The following is a 20,584-nucleotide window of genomic DNA, read 5'->3' as shown; positions in this document are numbered from 1 at the left end:
TTAGCAAAAAAACAGAGTCCTTTCTACCCTGTTTAGTGCTAGACACATGCTCACTGAAGTACAGGATAGTATCTATGCTGCTGGAGGCATGAAACGTGCTAGAATAGTCTGTGTCAGTAGGACATGGGCAAACTACTTTGTGAATCAGGAAAAAGAGTGAGAGCACTGTTATCCCAGGTTCCCTAAATGCTTTAGAAGCAATTATTATGGCCTGATGGATTCCTGGGGTTCCAAGTGAGAGAGAATGGAGATCAGCCCAGAAGCAGAAGCCCGTGTGGTTACTAGGTCAAGCAAGAGAGAGTACCTCTGGAAAAAGTGGCAATGTATACAGTCTAATAGGAGTGGGAAATGGAGACACATGTGGCATGCCCGATGGGGATTTTTGAAACAAATCTTCAATATATGTACTGACTCCTAAGTGTCGGCTTCTCACCTGGATATGTATGTTAGGAAATGTTTGTATTCATCTCCTGGCTCCCATGAGGAGACCGCATCTGGTTTGAAAAGCAGATGGGGAACTACACAGGATTTGGGGTGTTTGGGGCTGGGGACAAAAGAAAATCACTGCAGAATTTGGTCCCAGTCTTTGGCCTTTAGGAACCATGAAGACTGAACAAGCTCAAACCTGAGAAGCTGTACCTTTGCTACCCTATGCATTAAAATTGAATCTTCACTGGGGAATAAAAAGCACAAACACAGTCTATGTGTGGTCAAAATCATTCTGGCCTCTGAACTCCATAGTTCTCAATCAATGCAAATCATTTCAATACACAAACTTCGTTAAAGGGGACTGTGTTCTTACCCCAAGAGACCAGGTCCCTGTGGTTCTCTAGGATCACATCTCTGTCCAGGGTCCTCTGAACAGGGTTCAAAGTGCCTTCTTCCTTCTGAGTGAAGTCCACAGTCACAATTTTGAAGTTCTCTCCTTCCTAAAACAGGACACACATTCCTGCTCAGTTGGGCATCACTTCCTTCCAATGTTCATAAAGGAGGAAAAGACTGACAAAGGGAAGAAGGAAAACTTGATGGCCTGGAAATTGTCCTGAGGCTGTCAGTGTCCAAAGGATTCTGGTCAAGGTGTACAGGTGCCTTTTAGGGAAACCCCTTTGGGTTTTGGATGCTGGATCTGTTGATACAACCCCAAAGAGGAACAACGGATAAAAACAGATATAAATTGTTTTCTCTCTTGTTCACCTTGAACAAAATGCTCATTCTGATTTTTGCACTGGTGAATATAGAATTGCCAGTAACGAATTCTCTCCAAATTCCCCAAATGGAACAAAACAGAGTCAGCATACTTTTTCTGTCAAAGGTGAGAGAGTAAACATTTTAGGCTTTGTAAGCCATACAGTCTTTATCACAACCACTCAGCCCTCCTCCAGCAAGAAAGCAGGCACAAAAAATATATAAACAAACGGGCGTGACTGTATTATAATAAAGTTTTACTTACAAAAGCAGGCGGTGGGCCAGATTTGGAAGAAATGGGTTTTCTCATCTATCAAGAGCACAGGTCTGCATTTTAAAAATATATATCTAATCTGACCATCTGCCTTCTAAGCTGAGTTTATCCCATTTTTTTAAAGTTTATTTATTTATTTTGGGGGGGGGGGATGGGCAGAGGGAGAAGGACAGAGAGAACCTCAAGCTGTGTACTGTCAGAACGGAGCCTGAAGCAGGGCTGGATCCCATGACCTTGGGATCATGACCTGAGCCAAAATCAAGAGTCGGACCCTTGACTGACTGACCCACCCACGTGCCCCATCCCACTTCTATTTATTAGGCTTAATCATTCCCAACTCATAGGGTTGTTCAGTAAATTAACTGTGACGATATATGAAAAGCTATTGGCAGTTTCCCGAACAAAAAAGAAAACGGCTGGAAAATTATTAAGGTTATCAGGTTTGAGAACTCTAAAAAAATTAAGTGACAGCCAATGTGACTGTTACCCTGAGCTCTCAGTCCTCCGACGACAGTTCTATTTTGTCCACACTCAGAGCTGCAACGTAGAGCCTTTAAGAGACAGACGTGCTGTGGTTACTGCCATGGAGAGCGGGGCTTGGACTGCCTCCTCTAAGCAAGAAAGGACCCGTTTCCAAGCCTACTGGGAAGGAATTTTGATCCAATAAAGTGCTGAGGGTGATCTATATTTAGCCAAAGGCAGCAAAACCCAGGGAAGCGGAACGCCACTTGCCGCTAAAGGACTTTCTAGATAGACCTGGTATCCTTAAGCTATGTTCGTGAATAGGACACACGGTCCCCGGAAGCCCGTGAAACTCCACGCAAAATGCTGCCGCACCTGCATTTTTCTAAGTCAGGACCTGTAAGTTTCACCAAAATCTCAGAGGGGTTCATAATTAACCCAAAACGGCGTTCAGAAATTTCATTCGCACACTGCCACCCGTGTTGAACGTGGCTCTCTAGGTACTGGTTTCCAAGCTCCAATCCACACTTCCTTTTTATAAACACTCCCCTTCACTCTTCAATGTAGGTCCCTTTAATATCAAGCTTGTTCACATGTCAAATAAATAATGCCGGATTAGGGGCGCCTGGGTGGCGCAGTCGGTTGGGCGTCCGACTTCAGCCAGGTCACGATCTCGCGGTCCGTGAGTTCGAGCCCCGCGTCAGGCTCTGGGCTGATGGCTCGGAGCCTGGAGCCTGTTTCCAATTCTGTGTCTCCCTCTCTCTCTGCCCCTCCCCCGTTCGTGCTCTGTCTCTCTCTGTCCCAAAAATAAATACATGTTGAAAAAAAAAAAAAAATTAAAAAAAAAATAATGCCGGATTAGATTAGCACCGCTACCCCCACTCCAGCCCCGGCTATATGTTCCGAAGGTCCCACGGGTTTCTCTCCTAAGACTCCCCACACCGTTGAGTCTGCTCATTTGTGCAACGGCCATCTACGTCACTAGGCTGCAATCCGTGAGGGCAGGGGCGGGGTATTGATAGTTTGCAACTGTAACTCCAGCGGCTCAGCATATTGGTGTACTGTAGATAAGAAACACATACTCGGCAAATGATTTCAATGAGTGAATCTGTAGTCTCAACAGACTTCACCATCGATCAAAATAATCTGACTTTGGGGCCAAATTCTGGTTTAGGTTCTCTCTCACACCTGGATCTCATCAGGCCTATTGCACACCCATTTGAATTTTTTTTTCTTAACGTTTATTTATTTCTGAGAGAGAGAGACACAGAGCACGAGTGGGGCAGGAGCTGAGAGTGAGGGAGACCCAGAATCCGAAGCAGGCCCCAGGCTCTGAGCTGTCAGCACAGAGCCCGACGCGGGGCTCGAACTCACGAACCGTGAGATCGTGACCTGAGCCGGAGTAAAACGCTCAACCAACTAAGTCAAGTGGGTATCCCTTATCACACACCCATTTGAAAAGCTTTTCGATGTGTGGATACTGGCTTTATCCCCACTTATTCTGTCCTTCCTCTCAGCTGCCTCAAACCTCCCACTCCTCAAAATTCCTTCCCGAGCCCTTCAACCGTGCCCCTGGGAACTCTACTTCTGTAGTAACGAAATCCTACAGCTTCAACATCGTTACCAAACATTCCCTCTACATCCCTGTGTTAATGGAAACCTACACTTACCCCCTCCCCCGCAAAGACCCCTCCTCTGCAAACCTCACAGGCTCCGGTTCGCTCAGCATCAAAGGGGGAGGGTGCGTGTCCTCTCAGCTACACTGAAACTCACGCCATTTACCTTACTTCTTGGACCTTTGTCCTACCAACCCCTTGAACACCAAGCCCCACCCACCGAAGACTTACAATACCTGGGATTTACCCTCTACTTCAAGAACTTGTATGGTCTCAGCCTGCCCTGTCTCTAGCATCCGGTTGTAGAGGTCCCTGACAATCATATGAAACTGAGTGACGTCAACGACGCACTTCCCGGGCGGCATCAGGCTGTGAACTGTTCTCACAAGGCCCCTGTGAGAAAATGCCAGCAGCGGCACCATTTTTACAGACGAAGAGCTAGAAGGATAGAGAAACGAACATGTACGCTTGAAGTCGGTGGCTGGGATGCAGCCTCAACTCTGCCTAACACGTGCCCTCAGGCATCGATGCCTCGCGCTGGCCCAACTCCCGGCCCTGAGAATCGCTCTTCGGCACCCCACTCTCAGCGTGAGCCCCCAGACCTTGAGATCCCCAGATCCCTTGAGACACTTGAGAGGAATCCCCCTCTTAAGTCACACCCATGGAACTGCCCACCTCTGATTACAACACTCCGCATAATCTCTCCCTCTCTCTTCTCGTGCTTTGACAGTCTGGGGCCCTTCCTCGATTCGAGTATGCCCTATTACTGTCTGCTGGTCTATATTCTTTTCCTTTCCATTCGGTGCCCCTGTTATCTTTTCCATCATAATTATTCAGTGTAGAGTCCATGGGGCATTCCTTTTAATCTTTCTACTGGATATGTTCAAAAATCCCCCTTCAAATAGTATCTTGCCTTATGGGACTTTCGCTGAAGGTACCCTGGCTGCAAAAATGAATCTGAATGTCAACGTATGACCAATGGAAAGAAGGTTCTGGAATGCCACTGGGAAAGAGAACTCACAAAAGCAGCTGGATGGGACACTATTAATGGTCTCTACCTCATAATGATCCTTTCAGACTGGCCAGCAACCCTGTTATACCTCCTGGAGCTGCCTGTCTCTCATAATACAACACTACTGTTTTCAGCCTTCTCCACTCACGTCAGGCACCTACCTCTCCATTCCAAGTGCCACCCTCAGGCCCCACTGATAACGACCAGATTGCTCACAGAGAAAAACCCAAGCCTTCGAAGAATTCCCTCAGCCCCATTCTTCCTGAACGGGTCCTTCCTCCTCTGTAGAGCCAACAAGTTCACACACGCCCTGAATGAATTTCTCTGGTGCTAATCAGGGACTCTGCTTTTTAGTTTGTATCTCCTCCCTCTCTTGATTAACTTATTTTTCTCCACTTAATCCTTCCCTGAAACCACGTAAACAGAGTCAAATCTTTTTAATCCTTTAAAGAAAAAAGGGTGACATCAAACTGGACTCTTTCTGGTAGATCCAGAAATGAAGGGAGAGGGGCCCCTGGGGGGCTCAGTCGATTAAGCGTCCGACTTTGGCTCAGGTCACGATCTTGCGGTTTGTTAGTCTGAGTCCCGCATCGGGCTCTGTGCTGACAGCTCAGAGCCTAGAACCTGCTTCGGATTCTGTGTCTCCCTCTCTCTCTGCCCTTCCCCTGCTCTGTCTCTCTCTCTCTCAAAAATAAACATTTAAAAAATTTTTTCTAAATAAAAATAATAAAAAAAGAGCCCCTCCGCCTCAAACTTGTAGCTATCACTCTCTGCAATCTTTTACATGGTAACTAACCAAGTTTTCGTAAACGATGTCTACTTGCATACCTGTTTCCTCCCTTTCTGCTCACCTCCCGGGTCACTTCAGCCTGGCCCCTGCCCCCCAGCAGACACGCACATTTCTACATTTCCCAGGGTAAAGAGGGCCAACTCACCGGGGATGGAAGGGCCAGTGACCCGGCATCTTCTTTCTCAACCTTGACGATACTCTCTGGAGGAAGGAGAGAGTCCTGAGCAGGAAACAGATGAGAAAAAGGAAAATATCCAGGAAACTAAGTCATGGCTCGAAACCGTCACAGCGAGGAGGCTAGAATTCGACAAACCGCCTGTGTTCACACATCCCACCTACAAAACGTCTGCTCCCTCCCGTTGGGAAGCTCGAGAGAGAGAGAGACAGGGGACAGCTGGAGGGGCAATGAGACACCAGACACGGGCGTGAGATCTCTGTCGGTCTTCCAGGCCAGCCCAGCTACCAGCGCAACAGAGCTGAGTGATTCCAGGCACCGTGTGCGAGAAAAGAACTGTTCAACCAGGTGGTCGGAACTCCTGGATCGCGGAGTTGTAAGCAAATAAAACAGACTACAGTGCGACCAAAGAATCATAAAGATTCCAAAATTAACTTCAGAAAATGTTTGGCAAAAAGTGCCACCAACAAGGCACCATCAGTAAGAATCTATACTATTAAGATTTGTTCTAGGGGTGCCTGGGTGGCTCAGTCGGTTAAGCATCTGACTCTTGATCTCAGGGTTGTGAGTTCAAGCCCCACGGAGGGCTCTACGCTGGGCGTGAAACCTACTTTAAAAAAAGTATTTTGGGGGCGGGGGGCACATGGGTGGCTCAGTCAGTTAAGCATCTGACTTTGGCTCAGGTCATGATCTCACAGTCTGTGAGTTCAAGCCCCACGTCGGGCCCTGTGCTGACAGCTCAGAGCCTGGAGCCTGCTTCGGATTCTGGCTCTCCCTCCCTCTCGGCCCCGCCCCTGCTCATGCTCTGGTTGTCTCTCTCTCTCTCTCTCTCTCTCCCCAAAATAAATAAACATTAAAAAATTTTTTTGACTTTTTTTTTTAAGCCCTATTCTAGATCAGTAAGAAAAAGGGACCTTCAACACTACAAGGGACAAAGGAAAATGCACGTGCAACTCAACTATGAAGAAATAAAATGGCCAGTAAATATACAAAAAGATGCTCACCTCTTTTTTTTTTTTTATTTAAACATTTTTTTTTTAACATTTATTTATTTTTGAGACAGAGAGAGGACAGAGTATGAACGGGGGAGGGTCAGAGAGAGGGAGACACAGAATCCGAAACAGGCTCCAGGCTCTGAGCTGTCAGCACAGAGCCTGACGCGGGGCTCGAACTCACGGACCGCGAGATCGTGACCTGAGCCAAAGTCGGCCGCTCAACCGACTGAGCCACCCAGGCGCCCCAGATGCTCACCTCTTTAAATCAGAGAAGATCAAGTCTCTATTTCTATAACTACCTATCTCTATATATTAGAGGCTATAAATTCACACTGATGCCCCTCATTACAATGCAGGAACACATGTGATTCTAGCCTTCCTGCTTTCCATTTTTGTACCTTCTCTGGCTCCCATTATCCATACCTCTATATCTGCTTGTTTGCTCAGACCGCTGTATGGAACCAAAATCCTGACCACACAGGGCATTTCTTCTGCCTGTTGTAAGGACTCCCACCCCGGTGGCCCACTAGTCAAGAGTGTCATATACCATCGGTGGGAGTTTAAGTTGCTAGAACATTCCTGCAGCACTGCACCCATATGCCCGTGCTCTCTCTCTCCCTGCCTCCCCTCCTCCCCCTCTCTCCTTCCCTCCTCTAAGTGCTGGAGCCACATCCATGTAAAGAAGGCCCCATGAGAACGCTCGGCTGCTAAGTCGCCTGCACAAGTACCCAGGACAAACACCAGGATGGTTAGGCTGCCTTACAACGGCTGCGTGGGCATTACTGAAGAGCTCCAGGGGCCAAGGAACAAAAACAAACAAGCCACACTCAAAAAGCCAAAATGACAACGGCCCACGGGAGTCACAAGTTTTGACGCATGCAGCATGGAAACGTGGCTGCAGAGAGAAACCGCCTTCCTAATGGGCGGCAACGCACGGGGAGGCTCGAACCCACGAACCGTGAGATCATGACCTGAGCCGAAGTCGGCCGCTCAACCGACTGAGCCACCCAGGTGCCCACGATCAAGCTGATTAACACATCCAGCGTCTCGCACTTATGGGTTTTTTTTGTTTTGTTTTGGATGATAACACTTAAGATCCACTCTGAATGTTGAGGATGACGGGATAGGTAAGGCTCTGCCACCCTCTTGGCAGGGTTTTGGTCTCAGCCGCTGAAGGCAGGCAGGATCTTCCCTGGCCCGGCCGCTTCCAACGCGTAAGTCGTTGAAATCTCCCAGGTGATGGCCGACAGGGTGGCCCGCGGGACTCACGTACCGAGACTTGGGCTCCCTTGATGGCTCTCTCTGCCAAGGCTCTCATGGACATCCGTCAGGCCCAACAGCTCTTGTGCGTCTTCTGATCATGATTAAAATGTACTAAAGGAAGGGCGCCTGGGGGAGGCCTCGGCTCAGGTCACGATCTCACGGTCCCTGAGTTCCAGCCCCGCGTTGGGCTCTGTGCTGACAGCTCAGAGCCTGGAGCCTGCTTCGGATTCTGTCTCCCTCTCTCTCTCTGTTCCACCCCTGCTCACGCTCTGTCTGTCTCTCTCTCTCAAAAATAAGTAAACGTTAAAAAAAAATTTTTTTTTAATTTACTAAAGGACATTCAGAGTTGAGAAGTGTGCTAGCCAGCGTCCAACATGGCCCTCGATGACCCTGACCTCCAGGAATTCACACCCTGTGCAGCCCTTGCACACGGTACCAGGGTGGGTCTGCATGACCGAGGAGTCACAGAAGTGACGGTGTGTCCCTTCTGAGATGACATAAGACACACCGTGGCTTCCACCTTGGTTGTGTGCAATTAAGTGCTCTCCCTCTGCCCTCCCTTTCTTAGATCCTTTGCTCCACGAGAAACCAGCTGCTGTGTTGTGTGCGGCCCTGGAGAGAGGTCTGTGTAGCGGGGAACTGAGGCCTCTCGTCGACGGCCACGGGAGCGAGCGAGCTGGCAAGGGGGTCCTCCTACCCAGTCAAGCCTTCACATCAGCCTGGGCCCACAATTTACTGCAACCCTGTCGGAGACCCTGAGCACCAGAAACATCCAGACCAGCTGCCCCCGGATCGCTGACCCCAGAGACTATGTGCGGTAATAAACACTGGTTGTTGTTCTAAGCTGCGAAGTTTTGGGGTATGACGTCACGGATGGCTAACACGAGAAGGAAGATGGTTTTGCTTCTCCTAGGCAGCCTTGGAATATACAAGAAGCGTATTTCCGTCTGTGAGAACTAGGTCATCTTTGTCCCTAGCACCTCACGCGGGGCCTTCCACTGGTTGGGCAATCAATAAATATGTGATGAAAGTGAAAATTATAATGAGCAGCTTGCTACTTCCGTTGTATGTTATAGAAGAAAAGAGCGAAAGGGCCATTAAGATTCTCAGAAAAACACCCAAAGTCGCTAGCTCCGCGTAGAACACCAGTGGTCACAATCAAAGCACGCTTTACCTGTAGTTTTGATAACGTATGAATGTATGTATATAAATTTAAATGCATAACTCCCTCTAAAACTCTTGCCCATGGGTACACCTGACCCTTAAGCAACACCAGTTTGAATTGCCCAGGTCCATAAACATGTTGATCTTTTTAATAAATACAGCACAGTACCGTAAATGCGTTTTTTCTCCCTTATGATTTTCTTAACAACATTTTCTTTAATCTATTCTATTTTATTGTAAGAATATAGTGCACAGGGGCGCCTGGGTGGCTCAGTCGGTCGAGCGTCCGACTTTGGCTCATGTCATGATCTCGCCATTCACGAGTTTGAGCCCCGCGTCAGGCTCTGTGCTGACAGCCCAGAGCCCGGAGCCTGCTTTGGATTCTTTGTCTCCCATTCTCTCTCCGCCCCTCCCCCGCTTACGCTCTGTCTCTGCCTCTCAAAAATGAATAAACGTTGGGAATGCAAGCTGGTGCAGCCACTCTGGAAAACAGTATGGAGGTTCCTCAAAAAACTAAAAATAGAACTACCCTACGACCCAGCAATTGCACGACTAGGCATTTATCCACAGGATACAGGTGTGCTGTTTCGAAGGGACACATGCACCCCCATGTGTATAGCAGCACTATCGACAATAGCCAAACTATGGAAAGAGCCCAAATGTCCATTGATGGATGAATGGATAAAGATGTGGTATATATATACAATGGAGTGTTACCCGGCAATCAAAAAGAATGAAATCTTGCCGTTTACAACTATGTGGATGGAACTCAAGGGTATCCTGCTAAGCGAAATCAGTCAGAGAAAGACAACTATCATGACTTCACTCATATGAGGACTTCAAGAGACAAAACAGATGAACATAAGGGAAGAGAAGCAAAAAGAATTTAAAACAGGGAGGGGGACAAAACATAAGAGACTCTTAAATATGGAGAACAGAGGGTTACTGGAAGGGGTGTGGGAGGGGGGATGGGCTAAATGGGGAAGGGGCACTAAGGAACCTACTCCCGCAATCATTGTTGCACTAGATGCTAACTAACTTGGATGTAAATTTTAAAATGAAATTAAAAAAAATTTAAAAAATGAAATAAAAAAAAAAAGAAACAAAATGCACAAAGATAAAAAGAGAAAGAAAAAAACAGACTCTTAACTGTAGAGAACAGACAGTTACCAGACGGGATGTGTGTGGGGGGATGGGTAAAATAGGTGATGGGAATTTATTTATTTATTCAGATATATTTATTCAGATGAGCACTGAGTAATGTATAAAATTATTGAATCACTATATTGTACACCTGAAACTAATATAACACTCTACGTTAGCTATACTGGAATTAATAAATGAAATAAAAATTGAAAAAAAAATGAATAAACGTGAAAAAAAAAAAAAGAATACAGTGCAGGGGGCGCCTGGGTGGCTCAGTCGGTTGAGCGTCCGACTTCGGCTTAGGTCATGATCTCACAGTTTGTGGGTTCGAGCCCCACGTGGGGCTCTGTGCTGACAGCTCAGAGCCTGGAGCCTGCTTCGGATTCTGTGTCTCTTTCTCTCTCTTCCCCTCCCCCACTTGTGCTCTGTCTCTCTCTGTCTCTCAAAAATAAATAAATGTAAAAAACAAATTGTTTTTTAAAGAATACAATGCACATAATACATATACAAAATATGCATTGACTGTTGATGTTGTCAGGCTTCTGATCAACAGCAGGCTATTAGCAGTTAAGTTTGTTTTGTTTTTTGTAAGTTTTATTTCTTTATTTTGAGAGAGAGAGAGAGAAACCCAAGCAGGCTCCGCACCGTCAGTGTGGAACCCAACACGGGACTCGATCTCTCGAACCGTGAGATCATGACCTGAGCCAAGATCAAGGGTCAGACGCTTAACTGACTGAGCCCCCCACCCCCCACCCCGCGTCCCAGCAGTTAAGTTTGGGGAAGTCAAACTTAACTATGGATTCTCGACTCTGCAGGGGGTTGGTGTCCCTAAACCCTGCATCGTTCGAGGTCAACTGTACAGGGAACCAGATCCAAAGACATTTACAGCAGTGCTATTCGTAACAGCAAAACATGGAACATTAAATATCTGTGAACAGTAAACCCGTAAGTTCTGGGGCATGGGGTGGAAATCTGGGCACCAGATGTGCAAACTGGTATCAGACTGTCACTGCTCCCGGGCCCTCACAGTGGACAGAAATAGGAAAACACATGTGTATGTCTCTCTCCACACACACACACACACACACACACACACACACACACCATTGAGACATCCATACGTCTCCACGTACTTCTACACCTACATATACTGAAAACCCCGAGTCACGTCGCTACCTACAACTCCCACCGATCACTAAGGTTTACTCCAGGGCTCTCTCTCTTACCACATCTGATTGTGAGAACACTGGCTCCCATGAGCCTTATTAGGCTTACTCATCTGATCAGCGCCCCCGTGGGTGACTAATCTCCCATTTCCACAGCCGCTCCTTCTCCCGCACGGACACTCCTTGGCCCTCCTGGACTCTGACACGGGGGCTCTCTCGACCCTCCTTGGGCTCAGACTCTGCAGGTGGCCTCATCCCACTTGGACTTGGACTCCATGTAGATGCCCTTGACTTCCTGCCTTCGCTCTGATACCCCACCCTGGGCTCCCCACTCCCCGCCGTGCACGGAGAACCTCAATCTTCTCAGGCTGTGACACACCACACTGGGATGTGTCCCCAACCCCAACACGGGTGCACTTCTCACCCTGCCTTGGCTGACACCCCATCCATGCTGGACCACCCTTGGCATGGATGCCCTCACTGCACTCGGGTTGTCCACACTGAGGCAACCCCTCTACGGAGGCCCTTCTCACCTGCCCTGGGCCCGTCACTACAAATATCTTCCTCCCCCAGATGGACACGTACCTCACCCCACTTGGGCTCTGATTCTCCATGCCACCTTTTTCACCCTGTCTGGTCACGATGTCCCCACACGTGGACACCCTCCTCACCCCAATCAGGCTGTGACACCTCACAGGAGGGAGCCCTCCCTCCCTCCACCACAGACATCTACCCAGCTCGGCCCCATCTCTTGGCTTCAGGAATGAACCGTTTAGGAAGGGGGAAGCGAAATTCTAACACTTTTCAAGAAATTAAACGTTTTCAAAGAACGTTTACTGTAGGAAAATGTTTTCGATCGTTGATTTCCTAACTTTAAAATTCGCTGCACAAAAGTAGAAAAATATAGGTAAGTAAATGAATACATAAGGTCCCTCGGAGTGTAACTGACACTCTCTGTTAACTGACGTGTTTATAACCTTCTAACACATTTCCTATAATACACACTGTATCTTTTTTAAAAAAGACAATCATTTCTAAATGCCATTTACTGAACACAGATCCCACATACCTTTGTATGTTGGGACGCGTGTATCGTCCCATCAACGGCCACAGTATATTCCGTTTCACGGCTTTACCGTAACTTTAATGCTCCCCTTGCCTGGCCACTTCTCACACATTCTTCCCAATTTTTCATTCCCAAGCAAACGGTGCGCTGCTGGCCAAGGGGGAACGAACCAGTACTCTAAAGGCCTTTGATATCAGGATGCCAAATTCCTCCCAGAAAGAGTTCTCTGGGTTCAAATAGCGAGGAGGTGGGGGCGCCCAGGTGGCTCAGTTGCTTAAGCGTCCGATTTCAGCTCAGGCTGTGATCTCACGGTTGGTGGGTTCGAGCCCCGCGTCGGGCTCTGTGCTGGCAGCTCGGAGCCTGGAGCCCGCTTCGGATCCTGGGTCTCCCTCTCTCTCTGCCCCTCCTCCCCCTCGTTCGCGCTCCATCTCCGTCTCTCTCTCTCAAAAATGAATTAAAAATTTAAAAAAAAAATTTTTTTTTTTTTTTTAATAGGGAGGAAATGCAGGGAGCCTCCAAGAACGTATCGAGGTTAAGGTCAGGGGAGATCAAGAGCTCCCAGGACACCGCAAAGGGAACGAGGACAGCCTCCGGAGCCTAGAGGGTCGGGCTGTGGGGCCTGGGTGCGAGCAAGCTGTGGGTCTCCTGGAGGAAGGGGAAGTCCCACTCACCTGCGCACCGGTCTTCAGGGGCCCTGGGGGCTTCTCATCCCGCTCTTCCATGCTCTCTTTCAGGCACAGGCAGGGGCCCGAGGGCCTGAGCTGCAATGGTGCAAGAGCCCTGAGCAGAGCATCCTTCCGTAGGTCCCCTCCCTCCCCCCGCCCCGCCCCCCCAGGATTAGCCTCCGCTGCCAGGACGCCTTCCCCACGACAAGCGCGCCTCTAGAGGTTTCTGCCTGAAAAGCTGCGCACGCCTCTCCCAGGCCAAGACTCTGCAGCTCCAACCTGATCAGGCCTCCGGACCTCCTGCCTGTGAGTCAGGCCCCAACACGGCCTCCCGCCCACCACCAACGTCTGCAGTTACAGATCGGTCCCTCCCTGCCCCACTGGGTTTCTGGGAGCCTCACAGATGCCCAGCACGTCGAGGACCGGCTAGTGAGCACTCCCTCCCCCCGAGACGTGAATCTGCAGCCCTAAACCAGCAGCATCTCTTCCTGGAGCAAGGAGTAGGGCTTCTGGGATTGATGACCCGGAACCACACTCCCAACTAAATGTCCCACCCCTCCCAGAATCCTCCCCTTCCTTAACTAGGCCTGACCCTCCAGCAACCTGTCGTGCCCTGCCTCCCACTTTCTGCTCAAATAGCCAAGCACAGGCGCAGAGCTGGGCTGCACCGAGGACTCGGTGCCTCCACCGTTCTGGGTCCACTGGCTGCTACCAGAATAGCGCCTGCCCGATTCCCAGCCCCAAACCCTCCTGAGCCCTGAACGGGTAGCTCAGACTTGGTCCCTCCATCAACGTGGGTACCCTCGGCCTGAATCAGCAACAGAGCCAGGCCTGGGAGCTTCCTGACAAACACCAGCTCGTGCCAACCCCCCCGAGGCCCAGAATGTGGACTTCAGCCGTCTTTCTGCCAACTCGATTGTTTCTGGGTGTGAGACTAGAACAGCCCCCTGGCAAATCCCACCCCCACATACCATCTCGCCAACCCTACCCCCCATCTCTCCCTCTTACCCACACCCTTGACCCCCAGGATTCTCACTCAGTGTAATGCGGGTTCACCATGCAGCCATATCCTGAATTTGCCCACACACCGTCTCCTCCACTAACATCCACAGGCCCCTGCTTGAGCCACACCTGCCCAGATTCCTGTCTGAATATCTTCCCGGTCACCTGCAGCCTAGGGAGATCCTGTCCTCCCGCCAACCTGGGCACCACCACGGGTGACTGGGGCGCCATCTGCACAAAGACCCCAGCACCCTCTAATACCCACCTCCAGGCTCCCGTTTCCCGTCCAAATACCCACGTGTATGCGCAGGGGGCCATGGCGCAGCCCTAATCCTCTGCAGCCGGGAATCTGCAGCTGCTCCCTCCACCCCCCTGGGCATCCTCAGGCAATACCAGGGTCCTAGGACTGCCACGCCTCCCGGTTCTGCCCAAGACCAGAGGCTGCGGCTCCAGCAGCGACTGGGCGGGGCCGCGCACCTAGGTTCCCTCCTCCTGCTGGCATCCCCGCGGATACACACGGAATCCACATCCCGGACCCGGGCCCTCCCCCAGCCTGTGCGTTTGTGCAATCCCTGCTCCTGAAAGGAGAAGACGCATCTCGCACTCTGCACCTCAATACCCGGGCTACCTCAAGCACCCACAAGCCTCTGTGAGGATCTTAGGGGCACCTGCGCCACGGCCCGCTTGCCACCAAAACATCAGAACACCCAAACCGTAGCTTGAGCAAAGAATTCCAGAGTCCGCCCCAGGGCCTGGGCGCTCACCAGTCTGGAGGGTTCTCCAGCTCATAAAAGAGCAGCTCCCATGGGAAGCAAGCCTTTTGGCTTCCTCCAGCCCAAATGTGGATCCCTAGATGCCACAGAGTACAGCCCCTTCCAGGTCCAAACCTACAGCCCAGACTCTGTCCCTCTACCAATCTGGGCATTCTCGTGCCCGCAAGTGGAGTTGCCCCCAAGCAAAGGCCCTGGGGCTGTCTACTTCCCAATCGTGCCGGCAGCATCCGGGGTCCTTCCCCAACAGCTGTCAATTTCACCGCAGCTGTTGCAGCTCTGACCCTCCCAGACCCCACTTCTGTACCTCCAACCCAAAGTCTGCACCCAACTTGAATGTCCTAAGGCCCTGCACTACCCTACGGGGGTCCCAGGATCACCAGTCCAAATTCCTGCTTCCCAATCAACACGCCCAGCCTGAGCAGGGAGCGCCCTGCCTAGAAACTGCCTCCAGGCCCTGGCTCCTCTTGCAACCTAGGAATCTGTAGTCCAACCGGGATTCTCAGAGAGTTCGCTCAGGTAGCACTGGTTCTTCTGGGGCAAGAATCTGCAACTCAAACCTGGTCTCTCCACTACCAGGGGCGCCCCAGGTCCCCAAGCCAACTGCCCAGAACCTCACCTCCCACGTCCTGCTTCCTATTCAAACGCCTGCTGAAAATACAGGAATAGGGGCAGAGCCCCTCTCCTCCAAATCTGCAATTGAGTACTCTCTCAACCCAGTCTTCAGTCCTCAGATCCTGCACTAAACCAGCCTAGCACTGGAGGAGGGGAAGCGGGGTTCTCAGGATCGCCCCACATCCCCGCATATGGCCTTGTCTTCACCAACCTGGGCGTTCTCAGCCTTGGGACAAGAGCACCACCCTATCAAGCACTCGCGCACTCCCGAATCTGCAGCTGCACCAGGATCCCCACCTACTTCGGGACCCCGCAGAAGCGCCGCACGCTCAGGTCCTAGGTCGCCCACCTACACCCCCAAACCCACCTTCCCGCCGCCTACACCCTGCGCATGCGCGCACGGGACCTCCAGCGCTGCCCCGCCCCTCACCAACCTGGGCGTCCACGGGCTCGCGGCCCAGGACCGGCCTGTCCCAGCTTCAGGGCCCGGCACGGCTCTGCAGCGGGACGGAGTCGGGTTAAGCAGCCCCCTGCGCCGATTCTGCAACACGACAGACTCGGGTTCAGTTAGTTCGGCCCCCTCCCCTACTCGGCATCCGCAGGGCCACTCGGCTGACCTCCGAGCCCAGGTGCGTGGCGACAGCAGGCATCCGCGCGCGGGACAATGGCTGCGTTTCTGGCCAAACCCGGAAGTGCGTTGGGGCTCGGCGGGCCGGGACTACAATTCCCAGAAGCCCCAGCGGCACGGGCGGCGCTTAGGCGGGGCTCCAGCTCCACCCGGAGGCGAGCTTGGGGATTGCCGCGAGCCGTGTCAGGTTGGGGTACCCGCGGGGGGCCGCGACTGTCTGTGTCCCCGTTTCTGCGCGGCGCCGAGACGGGGAGCGGGACCCGCACGGCCAGGTCAGGGCTGCGATACGTGGGCAGTGGCCGACTTGGGAAAAGCTGGCCTGGGACGTCCCCTCCTGGGACGGCTGCCTAGTCAGATGCTTGGTGCGCACCGTCTCTTCTTGGTCCTCAAGCCCAAAGATGGTGGCTACAAACCCGTTCGTTACACAGTCCGGGGAGCTCCTGGCGAGTCCTTCAAGAATCTGATATGTTGATATGTTCTTGTAGTTCATTCTAGTAAAACAGCAAGAGTCCTTTTGTTTTTTAAATGGAGGTCTTTCCCTGCCTGTGAGACTTTTAAGGATCGTACTCTCCCCCTCCTGATCTGTTTTGGCCTTCATCTTCTGGCCATTTTTCTCTCTCAGCTCCAGCCACGCTGGCCTTTCCATCTTCACCAGCAGCTCTGGCAGGCTCCCACCCCAGGACTTTTGCATATGCTGTTCATGCTGGCTGGCAGGCTCTTCCTTTGCCCATTCCACTGGATTCTTGCCATCTGGTCTTTAGGCAGATGTCACCTCCTCAAGAAGCATCCCCCCACCAACCATTGCAAACTTACAAACCCTTCACTCCCCCACGCACTCCCTGCCTCCCTTCTCATCATTTTTCTGTAGAGAATGCTGGAGTCCAGCTCCAGCAGGTCCAGGGGTTCCCGAAGGATGAACGGCGTCGGCGAAAAAGTGAAAATAAAACAAGACTAAAATAAAAAACATAAAAACAAATAAAAATGGACACAGACAACAACAGTGTGTTGAACTGGCCGATTTATTGTAGCAAACTTGGCATTATATTTGCTGGTGATCTTGTAGCATACGTCATCTACGTTTTCTGGCATTACCCAATTCTCAATTGTTCGTTTGTGTCATCACCCAATAAGGAATACCATGATTGTTTTCTCATAACTTCCCCTCCTGCCCTTTGCTTGATTAATTTCTTTCATTGTTTTTATTATGTATCTTTGCTTATCTATAAAGTATTTGCTTTGCTGCTTTCATGGAAGGTCATTTATCTCTCAACACCTCCAGTGGAACAGTTACAGGGACATGACCTCTTGGTTGTTTCCCTGAACCATTCGTGGTTTTGAAGAACAAAAGTGTTCGCCTCGGTCCGAGGTGCCAGGAGGGGGCCGAGAGGGCCTTCGAAACCCACGCCTTATACATTCTCAGAGAGGCAATGCACCTAGGAACCAATGAACCATTCTGTCCCTTAACCGACTAGGTTCAAGCATCATCTGGAATGCCTCCTTGGGGCCAGGTGGGCCCAGGGGCTAGAGTGACCTGAGTCCAAAGATACACTCCTTAGTTACCGGAGTGGGGCTTTCGGATCCATACGTCTCTCCTTTAAAGGCCCTCTTTGCTGGCAAATGCATGAGGCTATCCTTCCTGTAAGTAGAGAATCTCCATAGGGGGTGGCAAGGGCTAAACGTAAGGCCGCACAATTTCTTGGAGCCTTATCTTCTTCCCTAATGGTTCTTTTCCCAGGGGGCCTGCCGAGGGCAATTCCCCAACAGACAATACCCCAGGTACTTTAATAAGGCCAAATTACCCAAAAGCGGGAGGACAAGAAGCTTCACTGTCGGGCCGCCCTGCAGTCACCAATCTGTCCACAGCCCGGGCCTTGCCACTCAGGCTGGGACAGCTCAGCTTCCAGCAAGAGAATTTTATATATATATATATATATATATATATATATATATATATATATATATATATATTTTGTTTTTCATATCTATTTTTTTCATATATGTATATGAATATATTTTTCATATATATGAAAATATATTCATATATATGAATATATTTTTTCATATATATGAATATATTTTCATATATATATACTATATATATATATATATAGTATATATATATATGGTACGTATTTATTTGGTCGGTTATCTGCTCTCACCACTGGCCTGTCAACTCCGTAAGGGAAAGGATTTGTATCTACTTTGATTAGTGCTGTAGCCCCAGCATCCTAAGGTACCTGCAATATAATAGATGCTCAATAAATATTTATTTTGAATAAATAAAGGCTCCTGGCCCTTTGTTAAATGCCTTAACATCTCATTAACTGCCTGTGGAAAACAGTGATGTTTATTCCCACCCCACCAGGAAGGAAGGAAGCTGATAGTTGGAGCCCTGCTGCGTGACAATATGGCATTTAAAATGGTTTTTTTAATTATTAGTATTGTTGTCAAAGTACTCCTGTAGTTTTCTTCACATAACTTCTAACCTTTAACCACAAATTATTGCTATTTGAAATGTAATCTCTACCCCGCCCCCCGCTTAAATTTCTTATAATTGGTTATTGTGGTTGATTTTTTTGAAGACTTATGTTGGGGGCACCAGCATATTACTTAAATAAACTTTGGGGGCGCCTGAGAGGCTCTGTTAAGGGTCTGACTCTTGATTTCAACTCAGGTCCTGATTTCATGGTTCATGAGATGGAGTCCCATGTGAGCTCATGTGGAGCCTGCTTGGGATTCTCTCTGCCCCTCCCCTGTGCTCGCTCGCTCTCTCTCTCTCAAAATAAACATTTAAAATAAAAATAAAAACTTTTAAAAAATTAAAAATAAATACTTATTTTGGATCTGGTTAGCCCACTGAAATGTCAGGAATTCTTACAGTATTTCGTTTGATCCTCTTGGCTTTTCTGGTGAGACAATCAGCTATAGATAATTAGTTCATCTCTTCCTTACTTCCTTAAAAGTATTTAAAATATTTCTTTTCAGCGTTTACTTATTATTGAGAGACAGAGAAAGAGCATGAGCATGGGAGGGGCAGAGAAAGGGGGAGACACAGACTCTGAAGCAGGCTCCAGGCTCTGAGCTGTCTGCACAGAGCCCGATGTGGGGCTCGAACTCACAAACTGCGAGATCATGACCTGAGCCGAAGTTGGATGCGCCCCACTTTAACTTCTTATTGCATACATTTCAGACACAAAAGTAGTGGGACTAGCTAAATGGGTCACAACCATTGGGTACGGAGAATGCAAAGTTACTATTATTAGCAGGTATCATTACAAACCACAAGACCCACGAGAATTAACGAAAAGAAATTAACCACAGGCAGAGGCTAGAAAGGCATCAAATATGAAAGAATAAACATTTACGCACCATTCTGTGCCAGGCACTGCCATAAGGTCCTTATAAATGTTTCTCACTTAGTCCTCATGGCAATTCTTACCAGGTTGGACTGTTTACTTCCATTTCACAGAAGATGAAGTTGAGGCCCAGAAATGTTAAGCAACTCACCCTGGACTGTGTTGTAAGGGCAGGGCTGGGATTGAGTCCAAGAAGTCTAATGCTAGAGTTCATGCTCTTAACTTTTACATTATATTGCCCTTGACCTACGTATCAACATCTTTCCTCTACACGAGCAATACTAAGTTTGCAAACAAGACAGAAAAGCTTATATTTATTCATCATACAAGCGAAACATAGGAAGCATAAGAAATCTTTAAAACCCTAATGACAGACGTGAAAGGCACAGAACTGCCATGCTCCTGGCTGTGTCGTAAAGATGTCACACGTTGCGGGGGCGCCTGGGTGGCTCAGTCGGTTGAGCATCTGACTGCAGCTCAGGTCATGATCTCACGGCTCTTGAGTTTGAGCCCCGCGTCGGGCTCTGTGCCGACAGCTCAGAGCCTGGAGCCTGCTTCGGATTCTGTGTCTCCCTCTCCCTCTGCCCTTCCCTTGCTTGTGCTCTCTCTCTCAAAAATAAACATTAAAAAATTTTTTAAAAGATGTCAAATCTTGCATTATGATGTACAGATTCAGTACAAATGTGACAATCATAATGGGATGCTTTGACATTTCGCTTATCTTCCTTTTTTTCTGTATTTTTTTCAGTATTTTTTTTACCTTAAGATATTCACACATTAAAGCATTAGTGATATGTAATTTAAAACTGACTTTGTTTTTGGGGCGCCTGGGTGGCGCAGTCGGTTGGGCATCCGACTTCAGCCGGGTCACGATCTCGCGGTCCGTGAGTTCGAGCCCCGCGTCGGGCTCTGGGCTGATGGCTCGGAGCCTGGAGCCTGCTTCCGATTCTGTGTCTCCCTCTCTCTCTGCCCCTCCCCCGTTCATGCTCTGTCTCTCTGTCCCAAAAATAAATTAAAATAAATAAATAAATAAAACTTTGTTTTTTGTTTGGTCTTTTCTTCTTCTTCTTCTTTCATAATGAACAAGGGGGCGAGTTTTACTTCCAGGAGCTCCCGAATCCTGATGACCTAACCCGAATGTTACGGGGACTTCAGAATGGCTATTACTGAGGAACAGGAACTCGTTCTAGGAAGATGCCCTTCAAACTCAGAGGTTTCTCGATCAACTACTTGG

At 49.3% G+C, this 20,584-nt stretch overlaps 1 protein-coding gene across 7 annotated transcripts in view; it reads right to left on the bottom strand.

Moving 5' to 3' along the window:
• ZNF180 (zinc finger protein 180) overlaps positions 1-16,288 on the bottom strand; it is a 46,028-nt gene extending 29,740 nt beyond the window's left edge. Inside the window, exons 1-4 of one of the 7 annotated variants that reach the window (XM_058708129.1) lie at positions 15,984-16,068; positions 12,986-13,075; positions 5,485-5,559; positions 803-929 (exon numbers count right to left, since the gene is read on the bottom strand). In XM_058708129.1, coding sequence (XP_058564112.1) covers positions 803-929; positions 5,485-5,559; positions 12,986-13,075; positions 15,984-16,016 — 325 coding nt within the window. In that variant the 5' untranslated portion in view covers positions 16,017-16,068. Of the gene's footprint in view, positions 1-802; positions 930-5,484; positions 5,560-12,985; positions 13,076-15,577; positions 15,741-15,800 lie in introns of those variants that run through there. The other 6 variants (XM_058708130.1, XM_058708131.1, XM_058708134.1 and 3 more) reach the window with 6 other exon arrangements.
• Between the last annotated feature and the right edge of the window lie 4,296 nt (positions 16,289-20,584).

The sequence above is a fragment of the Neofelis nebulosa genome, chromosome 17 (assembly GCF_028018385.1).
Source record: "Neofelis nebulosa isolate mNeoNeb1 chromosome 17, mNeoNeb1.pri, whole genome shotgun sequence".
NCBI lineage: Eukaryota > Metazoa > Chordata > Mammalia > Carnivora > Felidae > Neofelis > Neofelis nebulosa.
Note: the sequence above shows the minus strand (reverse complement) of the source record. Positions and strands in the feature narration are given on the sequence as shown.